At 53.9% G+C, this 10,158-nt stretch overlaps 1 protein-coding gene across 1 annotated transcript; it reads right to left on the reverse strand.

The window, feature by feature from the left end:
* Nucleotides 1–1,083: 1,083 nt before the first annotated feature.
* On the reverse strand, nucleotides 1,084–6,281 carry ADAD2 (adenosine deaminase domain containing 2). Its single transcript, XM_006739794.3, has 10 exons — nucleotides 5,734–6,281; nucleotides 3,503–3,643; nucleotides 3,142–3,189; nucleotides 2,926–3,051; nucleotides 2,679–2,829; nucleotides 2,420–2,587; nucleotides 2,067–2,296; nucleotides 1,715–1,958; nucleotides 1,336–1,456; nucleotides 1,084–1,249 (listed from the first exon to the last, which is right to left on the reverse strand). The coding sequence occupies exons 1-10, from the start codon at nucleotides 6,191–6,193 to the stop codon at nucleotides 1,145–1,147; spliced, it is 1,794 nt and encodes a 597-aa protein (XP_006739857.2). The 5' UTR covers nucleotides 6,194–6,281; the 3' UTR covers nucleotides 1,084–1,144.
* Nucleotides 6,282–10,158: the final 3,877 nt, after the last annotated feature.

A 10,158-nucleotide genomic window follows, 5' to 3' on the forward strand; every position in this document is an offset into this window, starting at 1 on the left:
GAGAGGATTTGGGATTGCATCATTCTCTAAGGAAATTTGGAAGCAACGTTCCCAGGGCCTTGAGCTATTGTTGGGAAAAGGTCATTTATTACCGTCTAATAAAACCTGAGTCATGAGACCCTTCAGATGTCTATCGGTGGGCCACATGCTTGGGGGATGATTGCCAACACGTATCTTGAGGGGTTCAGGGATAAAGGAAATTTCTAAATTTTTATACTTTAAAGTATACTTACAGGATCCTGGGGGGTGGGAGCGTTGAGCTAGGATTGCCTTTTGCCCTCAGCAAAGTGTCAGCATGGAGACAGTTGAGTCCCTAGAGGAATGTCACTCTGCCTGTTTCAAGGACTTGTCAGTGGGCTGGAGGGAGTAAGGAAATTTAATCATTTTTCTTCTGCCTTTGTTTCCCACATGACTGGGAAAGGAAGGGACACAGGAGCTCCAATCACACCCAAGAAGGAACGCCCCCACACAACCACAGCCCTGCCCCAGGACCCACAGGGCCTCCCCTGGAGCACTCAGGTGGGCTGGCACACAATAAAGTCATTCTGTGTTTAAAAAAAACCCCACAGTCCCCAAATGGTGTCACTTAGACTGAGTTCCCAAACCGGGGTTTAACACATAATATAATTGCAGTTTCAACCTCCCCAAAAGGGTAGTCTCAACCGGTCCATCAGAGATTTTTCACCTGGGTCTTCCCCACTCCCCGGAGATGAGCTGATCTGCACAAGACATTTTGCTTTTTCTCCAAGAAAACTCTGTGTCGAGAACAATTATTTTTTATTTATTTGAGGGTTTTTTGGCCAATAACTTTTTGCCCCCACCCTCCTAGAAAAACTTGCCATCTTGTTCCACTCCTGGGGACACTTCTCTGTAGGTAGGTGGAGCTGCCCCGCTCATGAATCCTTCAAAAAAGGGCTGCAGGTTCCCCGCTCCTCCCAAAAGAGCCAACTACACGTAGAAGCACCAAAAACTGCTCTTTATTCAAGTCTGAATGTGCAGCAAGCCACCCCCCCTCCACGACATAAGCCCCTCCCTGCAATCCTAACCTTGCCCCGTGCATCTCCCATCCCCCTATGCGCCTCCCCACCCCTCTCCAGAAGCGACCCTCCTCCAGCAGGATCCAGCTCGGCTCAGGAGGTGGGCTTCAGCCTCTGAATTTGCCCACCAGTGGTTTCGAGGGCCAAGCCCCCAGGCCCTGCTGGTCCAGGAGGAGGGCCAGCTGCCTGCGAGCATCCTGGTAGGGTCCGGCCTAGGAAAGGACAGGAGGAGGGTGGAGAGCGCGTGCTTGCTGCGGGAGCAGGACAGAGCGGGCTGGAGGGGTGGCCAAGCGCTGACCTTGGCTGCCTCGTAGGTCTTCAAGGCCAGGAGGCGGGGCTTCCCGAGAGCTCTGGCAGCCTGGCGGAAGGCCCGGAGAAAGGCTGCCTTGCAGAGGCGGGAGGGGGGCCCGAGGCCGGCACTGCGGATGGACAGAGAAGGCCGGGAGACTGAGCTAAGGGGCCCACACCATGCTGCTCATGCCATCTCCTTTCTGGCCATCATGCAATCTTGGGGGGACTCATGGGTGTCACAGGGTGAGTGACAGAAGCACCAGCCAGGGTTACAGGTCACAAAGCTAGGATCAGAACCCAAGCTGGGACCCAGATGCACCGTCCTGCCCCAAGGGCACGGAGCCACGGACCCCCTCACCACCATGCTGCCCACAGGCCTTTCTTACTCAGCCTTCACACGCCCGGTGACCACGTCCACAACCTCGACATCGGTGTCCCCCAGGCTCCAGTTGAGGCTCAGGCCATGGCAGGTGTTGGGGGCAGGATCCAAGGGGGCCACGGGGGGCCCTGCAAACAGGTGCAGCGTGGTACGGGCATAGGGGGGTGGCAGGCACGGCCCCAAGACCCTGTCTAGGTCGGGCCGGGTGTGGATGGCCCTGCTCAGAGTTGGGGGGTCGTGGCAGGGGTCAGCTGGGGGGACAGAGGCACAAGACAAGGTCTGCGTCACCAACACCCTCTCCCACACACCACGCAGACGCCACCTTCCGCCCTCACCCCCAGAGCCCCCAGGGCCCTCACCCAGGACAAGGCTGGTGGCGTAGAGGGGAGGCAGGAAGTGGGCGAGCAGGGCACCACCCAGCCCCAGCACGGCCCAGCGAGCCAGCTTGTCACTGGCGGAGAGGCAGCCCACATGGGTGTCCCGGAGCGCGGGGGCCACGTAGCACACAGGCTTCAGCTCCCCGCGGACGTGGGCCTGCAGGGGGGAGGGCGGGCTGTGCAGGAGGCTGCCCTCAGAGCTTGGTGGGAGGCTGCAGAGGTGGGCGGAGGGAGCGAAGGCGTAGGACACAAGAGTGAGGCTGCTTTTCTGTCCCCCCCATACCGCCCTTCCCCACCCAGCTGAACGGAGGGCCCCGCCAGGGCTCCCCACATACTAGATGTCATGAGCGGCTCCCTTGGGGGTATTGCTGACATAGAGGTGCAGGAAGATCCGGGGCTTGAGGGCAAAGGGGGGCCCAGACCCAGGCTGGGGGGCCAGTACCGACCGTTCCTGGCCCTTGGGGCCACCCTGTGTCACCAACAGGAGCTGACGGAACAAGAACCTGGAGGAGGCAGGCGGAGGAGCGGCTCGGGCTGTGGGGCTCTGCGCGCTGCGGGTCCTGCAGCCAAGCGCCCGCCCGGCCCACCCCTCACCTGAGCAGGGCCCTGCGGGCTACCACCAGCCCGTGACAGTCGTGGAGCTGCCGCCCGGAGAACTCCAGCCAGCTGGCGTAGGTGCTGTTGCCTGTGCCCAGCGCCACCAGCTCGTAGATCTCCTTGGCGTGGCCCCTGGCGCCTGGCACCTCTGTAAGGGAAGGGGGCAGAGCCACGCTGGCAAAGGCCAGGGGTCCGTGGGGTGGGGGTGGGGGTGGTCCCGAGGCGGGGGCAGGGCAAGCCCTACCTCTCTCCAAGATGACGGCAGCCACAGTCCCCTTACAGGCCCTGTATGGGGAGGTCTGGTCCACCAGGCGGTCAAAGCCAGCGCTGACCACGGCCGCACAGCGCTGCTCGTGGGTCAGGATGTTCTCTGCACGGTGGGGAGAAGGTGGAGGTGGGGACCCCACAGACTGTACGCCTCCCCTCACCACAGGGCTGGGGACAATGGGGGCCCACCTACCTACACTCAGAGGGGCGACTGGAGGCTTGCCTGGGGTCTTTGGGGGCTCTGGAAGAAAGACAAGGGGGTCGGTTACCATGGGTACCAGGGCCCGCCCACCTGTCCTTGGTCCTTCTGGAAGCCAAGACGTTCAATTGGTGGGAATGAGGGGGAATCATCTTCCAGCAACCCCAAACTCCTGGGCTGCCCCTCCAGCAGTCCCTGCACCCCCAGGGTGAGCAGGCTTCAAAGGAATTAGGGCATCAGTCAGCTCACAGTCCCCTCTCCCCAGCTCCCTGCAGGCGAGGCCCTGATGCCCAGATGGTCTCCGTGACAACTCAGCCCGGCGCACGCACCCACTTGGGTCACCTGTCCCCCTTACCTGGGCTCTCCAGCTGACTCCAGATGTAGCGGAGGGCAGAGAGCGCCGCCTGCTGCCTGGCCTCCGACCTGCTGTTGGCATTTCCCGCGGGGCAGAGCAGCCCATCCAGCTCGGCGCGCACAGAGAAGGGCAAGCAGGGGTCTGCGGAGGGAGGGGCCCTGAGGCAGCGCCCCGCACTCCATCCCCACCACGGGCCCACCTGAGCCACAGCCCCTCTCAGCCTGCTTCCTCCTGACCCCACCCCTACCTTCACCCCGAAACTACTGGCCATCAGGCAATTTTGCCATAAAAGAAAACCAGGAGAAATAAGAGGAGTATTCCTCTTATTTAGAACGGACGTGACGACGCATGAAATATGAATCACAAAATTAAAACGATGACCACAAAATACAAAATGTTTGAACGCATTCAAAATGCGAAGCGTGGGTTCATGGCAATACTGCACGAAGAATGGGTTTCATTTTGTGGACTGGACCCCCGACGTCTTGTCTTCAAAGCTTCTCGTTCACACACAGTCTTACACGGCTCCTTGCTCGGCAGTGCACTTTTGCTTTTTTTGATAAAGTTTCTTTTTTCATTAAGAGAGGAATCCGTTTCCAAATACGGGACTGCGTATTTGTGACGGAGCTCTGTGTTGTGTTGTGGGAGTGTGTACGCTGTTGTTTGCTCAGGCATACTGTCCCCTGTGCGGGGACAGTCCAGAATTCTCAGGGATATGGGGCTTCAAACTCTGTATGGACCTCTGTGAAGGCTGAGATTTATACAATATTAAAATGGGAGTTCTGGGTCAGTGGAGAAATGAAACCCAACTGTCAAAACTATCAACGCCTTTTTTCTCTTTCACAGCAAAACATCAGTGTCCTGCACACAAAGGTGGGCCGAGGAACTGTCACATGACAGGAGATTAGAGCCCTGCGCAGCTACAGAACAGCTCATGCTTGAGTGGAGGGGGAGGAGCAGACTCCCCTCAGAGCAGGGAGCCCAACCCGGGGCTCCATCCCAGGACCCAGGGATCATGCCCTGAGCCAAGGGCAGACGCCCAACTGACTGAGCCACCCAGGTGCCCCACAAACACACCTTTGATATAGAAACCAACACTCCAGGGGCACCTGGGGGGCTCTGTTGGTTGGCTGTCCAACTCTTGTTTTTGGCTCAGGGTCGCAGGTCTCTGGGTCGCAGGATTGAGTCCTTCATTGGGCTCCGAGCTCAGTGGGGAGTCTGCGAACCCTCTCCCTCTACCCCTCACCCCACTCGTGCATGGGCTTACTCTCAAATAGATAAAAAAAATCTTTAAAAAAGAAATGAAACCAACCGATCCAGAGCTCATACCCAGACCATAAACCCTAGATCACCCCAAGGCAGATACTGGGCAACTAGGGACACCCTCCTAACCCCAAACCTTACTTGGCGCCTTGTCTTACACAATCCTAAGCTTACCCAGCATACCTACCCTGCCTCAACCATTCTTTCCCGAGAAAACCCCAACAAAGGCTCTGCAGTTTTCTCTACCCACTCTTCTGCCTCCTGGCCAACCCTGGTCCTGTCCTCTGTGAACCTGCGTGGTGAGCGTGCCTCCCGTTCCTAGGGACCTGTCCTTAATTCTTTCCATCATGACAATCACCTCCGTGCCTGCTGTCTTACCATCCCTGATTAAGACAAGTTCCAAGTACATTTTTAATGCATTACCTTTTTTTGAGCTGTTCATTTGGGGTTCTCCTAGGCAGTCTACAAATGTACCCAGCATCTGAACAGATTCTCTTACCATCTCCTTAGAAACTGGGAAGGCTCTGCCTTAAGGTTGGGAACCTGAATGTAGGACCTGGGGTATTGCTGTGTGTGTCTGAGTCAGAGCTGGGGGGACACACGGAGGAAGAGGAGAGGACATGCGAGCGATCACATCTCCTCGCACTATTGCCATTACCAAACTATGCTCGATAACATCTTTCAGTCAGGAGCTGGCCCTCACTTAGGGAGCTCCAGTGTTGGCGTGGCAACCTGGAATTTCAAGTAACTGGCCCTCAAAAAAACCCGGGCTGAAAGGCTGGGTAGTTAACCTCTCCAAGCTTCAGTTGGGGATAACGCTCCCCCTGCTGTGACCTCGCCAGTTAGATGTCTGGTGGAGCTGCTGCTCCCTGGCAGGTCCGCCTCGGCTCCAGGCCAGCTCGCGATCCCGCCTACTTCATAGGAGGTTAGCCCAGGGAGCGCCGCGGTCGCACGCCACCGGGCCTCACCTGCGGTCTGGTCCTCTCGGAAGATCAGGGAGACGCCCAGACTGGCTGTAAACTGCGTGAGCAGGGCCACGGCCTGGCCCTGCGGCGGGTCCTTGAGCTGCAGGCCCAGCTGCCTGACCGCCGTCGGGAGGTCCCTGGCAGGCCCTGCAGGCGGGACAGAGACCCTCGGGGACCTCCCCATCTGTCCCCCCAGTTCTTCCCGTGCCCCGGCTGCCCCCAGGTCCCCGAGTCTGGCCCCCTCCCCAGGCCCACCGTCCCCTGCTGCCGAGGCCTGGGGCTGCCCGCCCCCCTCGTCGTTCTCCGCGTTGGGGGTGACCGCGGGCTCCCGGGGATGTTGGCCCAGACTGGCCGTGGGCCGCCAGGAGCTGGGCCTGGGATTGATCTGCAACGACGCCGCCAGACGGGGCTTCCTGCGGCCACCGTCATCCGCGCCCGAGGCCGTGCCGGCTGCCGAAGCCATGGCCGGACACGGGGACCAGAGAGGACGACGGGACCGATCTCACGCTGTCTGCGCCCTTTTACACGGTGCGGTGCGGCTCGGCCTGAGGAGCACGTGGCTCGGCAGCCAGAGCAAGACAAGCTCCGCCCCCGCCTCACTGCTGGCCAATGAGAGCCTGCAGAGCTGTGTCAGACGCTGTGCCCAGCCAATTGAAGGCCAGTCTCCTGAGCAGCCGCAAGAGCGGCGGCAGCCAGGATGTAGAGCACGGATTGAGCGGTCTGCGGGCTAACCTCCCGCTTCCAGGGTAGGTGTTCAGGCCAGGGAGCGGGGAGGGGAGGAAGGCGGGTGCTCCCATGACCCTGTTCTCCAGCCTGGGGTGGTCCCGGAAGTGAAGACCTGGGAAGGGGTTTGGGGATGTGGGTCTAGGGCCTCCCCCTTGCTCTCGCCCCAGGATGCCCCAAACTGCACCCATCACACCAGACCACCCCCAACCGCTAAACTTTGAGGGGAGGTAAATGTCTTTAGCTGATAAATGCAGGTATTCTCAATTGAAGCAGCCCCACGGCATCTGTAGGATCTACGTTTAAAAACTGTCCACTTGGGGCTCCTGGGTGGCTCAGTTGGTTAAGCGACTGCCTTCGGCTCGGGTCATGATCCTGGAGTCCCGGGATCGAGTCCCGCATCGGGCTCCCTGCTCGGCGGGGAGCCTGCTTCTCCCTCTGACCCTCCCCCCTCTCATGTGCTCTCTGTCTCTCTCATTCTGTCTGTCTCAAATAAATAAATAAAATCTTTAAAAAAAAAAATCTAAAAAAAAAAATAAAAACTGTCCACTTCCTGAAGCCTCTAGCCAAAATTAACCATTTGGCACCCCCTTCCTTTTTTTGTTGTTGTTGTTGTTTCCGAAGGGATTTTAAGTTGGCTTATAAAAATACCACAGAACAGCAGTTTTTTAAGGTGAGGGACTAGGAATGAAGGAAAAATAACAAAAACAAGATGAAGTTAGGAATGAAGACGATTGACATATAGCCTGCTAGGATGCAATACACTACAGTTTTAAGGGGCCACATGTTTAACTGAGTCTTACAGAAGCCAATGAACAGGAAAATAGGACCAGTTTCTTGGTACACAGTCTGAAGGTTTGTCACTGTTGCTGCTGCAGCTGGTGATCACCCTACCTTTGGGTCATGACGATGCTAACCAGGTAGTGTGGATGCTTGGCCTATGAGAAGTTGGTGGAACCAGGAATATTTGACTTGGGAGGAGCGGGGCAGGGCAGATTCACCCTCTCAAACCTTTCAAGGAATGGCATCAGGAAGAACAATTCTGGTTTTGGGTATAGTCCAGAGAGTGGAAGCAGGCCTATGTAGATAGAAGGGACATCACAGCAGGTGCTCAGAAACAGAATGATGGCTGCATACAACCACAAAGAGACAAGAATGGGGTTACGAAGCTCAGAAACATCACCCGCAGGAAATTGCATGGACAAATGGGCAAACAGTCATACGATAGACTGTAACCCAACAGTAAGAAACTACTGTTACACGCACAACATGGGTGAATCTCCTAGGCATTTGAGTGAAAGGAGCCAGGCTAAAAAGAGCAACTTCAATATGATTATGTTTTTTTTTGTTTTGTTTTTTTAAGATTTTATTTATTTATTTGAAAGCGAGAATGAGAGAGAGAGAGCATGAGAGGGGGGAGGGTCAGAGGGAGAAGCAGACTCCCTGCCAAGCAGGGAGCCTGATGCGGGACTCGATCCTGGGACTCCAGGATCATGACCTGAGCTGAAGGCAGTCGCTTAACCAACTGAGCCACCCAGGCACCCCCAATATGATTATGTTGATACACATTCCGTGAAGTGGAAAAATTAGTCTATGGTGATAAAAGTCAGAGTCGTGGTTACTTCTTGAAGGGGATATTGACTGGGAAGTCGCACTGGGAAGGGGAATTCTCTAGAAGGGCAGAAATGTTCTCTGTCTTGATCTGGGTGGTGATTATGGGGAGATACATGTATGTAAAACTTGATAAGCTGGACACTTAAGACTTGTGCAGTTTACTGCACGATAAGTGTATGTCGGTAAAAAAAAAAAGTAACAACTTGTTTAGGGAAAGAAAAGAAGGAAGGAAAAAATCTCACAATGCAGAAACTAGATGGGTATCTCTTAAGGGTGATACAGAATAGTGGTATGGTAGGCAAAATAACAGTCCCCCAAAGATGTCCGTGTCCTCATTCCCACCGCGTAGGATTATGTTACATCATATGGCAAGGGGAGCATTATGGTTACAGAGGGAACTAAGGTTTCTAATCAGCTGAGTTTAAGATAGGGAGATTGGGAGCACCTGGCTGACTCGGCACGTGCAGCATGCAGCTCGTGATCTCAGGGTTGTGAGTTCGAGCCCCACCTTGGGTGGAGAGATTACTTAAAAATAAAATCTTTTTTTTTTTTTAAAGGGAGATTGTTTTAGGGTAATCAATCACCAGGATCCTTAAATAGGGAAGAAGGAGACAGAGGTCGAATCGGAAAGTTGGCATCATGACAAAAACTCAACTGACCGTCGTTGCTGTGAAGATGGAAGGGGGCCAGGAGCTAAGGAATGCAGGCAGCTTTCAGAAGACAGAAAAGGCAAGAACCCAGATTCTCCCCTAGAGCCTCCATAAAGGAACACAGCCCTGCTAAAATCTTGGTTTTAGCTCAGTGAGACCCATTCTGAAATGAGTCTGACTGACCTCTAAACGTGTACAATATTATGTTGTCTCTTTTTTTTTTTAAGATTCATTTATTTTACAGAGAGAGCATGGGGGGGGGTGGGCAGAGGGAGAGGGAGACAGAGAATCTCAAGCAGGCTGTGTGTGGAGCCTGACATGGGGCTCCATCCCAGGGCCCTGACATGGTGACCTGAGCCACCCAAGCACCCCCAATATTCTGTGGTCATAAGCCACTGAGTTTGTGGCAATCTGCAGTAATAGGAAACAGCAGTTTACAGCAGTAATAGGAAACCAGTATAAACGGTCCTCAATTTTTTTTGCATATATAACCTTAAAACAATTTTGAAAAACTATACATCCCCAATTTTTTAGTCGCAAGTTTAAATAGTTGCAAAAGCAACGATTTCTAATTTATTATATATTATAATTATCTTTCCAGTATGTTTCCACCAAAACCATGGAGATGCAGGCTTCACTTATTCCATTTATGAAAAACGCTCTCCAAGTGACCTCATTGGCAAAGCCTACCCTCATAATCAAACCAGTCAGCTAAAACAGAATTGCTGCCTATCAGAAACAGTCTGACTTCATTTTTTTCAGTTTAAATCAAAGTGCTGGGATTTTCTCAGGAGAACCATCTCATTTCATTCCTGCTTCCAATTATTCAAGTACTTACCAAGCGTCCACTCTCCCAGGTATTTGGGGTACAGCAGTGACCAGCCCTGAAGAATTCCTGCCCTCATAGAGTGACTTCTGCCTTCTAAAACAGCTGAGAAGGCACATTGAGAAGTTTCAATGAGATAAAGCATCACATTTTCCTTTTTTTAAAAAAAGCTGCTTTATTGAAACATACCTCACGTACAGAGAAGTGTACAGATCATTTGATGAATTTTCACGCCCTGAACACATCCACGTAACCAGCACTGAGATGAACGTGGTATTGTCAGCTCCCAAAAGGCCCCTTCTGCATCCTTCCATCACTATTTCTTACTGAACCCACTTTTCTCAGTCTAATGGGGACTCTCCTGTAGGAACTCTGCTTTTCGGAATTTCCTGCTCATTCGGCACCCATCTCAGGCAATACTCCACAGTGTGGAAAGGCAAGTGTCTGATCTCAAGCACCTCCCGGATAAAAACTGTATAGATGGATGCTGAGATTTTGGAAATTGATTTTTTAAAAATAATGGTTCTCCAAGTGTGGTGCCTGGACCAGAAGCATCAGTAACACCTGGGAACTCATTAGAAATGCAAATTCTTGAATCACATCCCAGACTTATGG

The sequence above is a fragment of the Leptonychotes weddellii genome, chromosome 16 (genome assembly GCF_054177405.1).
Source record: "Leptonychotes weddellii isolate Sample4059 chromosome 16, ASM5417740v2, whole genome shotgun sequence".
NCBI classification, from domain to species: domain Eukaryota; kingdom Metazoa; phylum Chordata; class Mammalia; order Carnivora; family Phocidae; genus Leptonychotes; species Leptonychotes weddellii.

Excerpts from the sequence above, each read along its gene's own strand:
- ADAD2 (XM_006739794.3), bottom strand. The coding sequence starts at position 6,193 with ATGGCTTCGGCAGCCGGCACGGCCTCGGGCGCGGATGACGGTGGCCGC. Across the intron at positions 2,588-2,678 it reads GCCCGCAGGGCCCTGCTCAG|GTTCTTGTTCCGTCAGCTCC; the intron begins GTGAGGGGTGGG and ends TGCCTCCTCCAG. Across the intron at positions 2,297-2,419 it reads GGAGCCGCTCATGACATCTA|CCTCCCACCAAGCTCTGAGG; the intron begins GTATGTGGGGAG and ends CCACCTCTGCAG.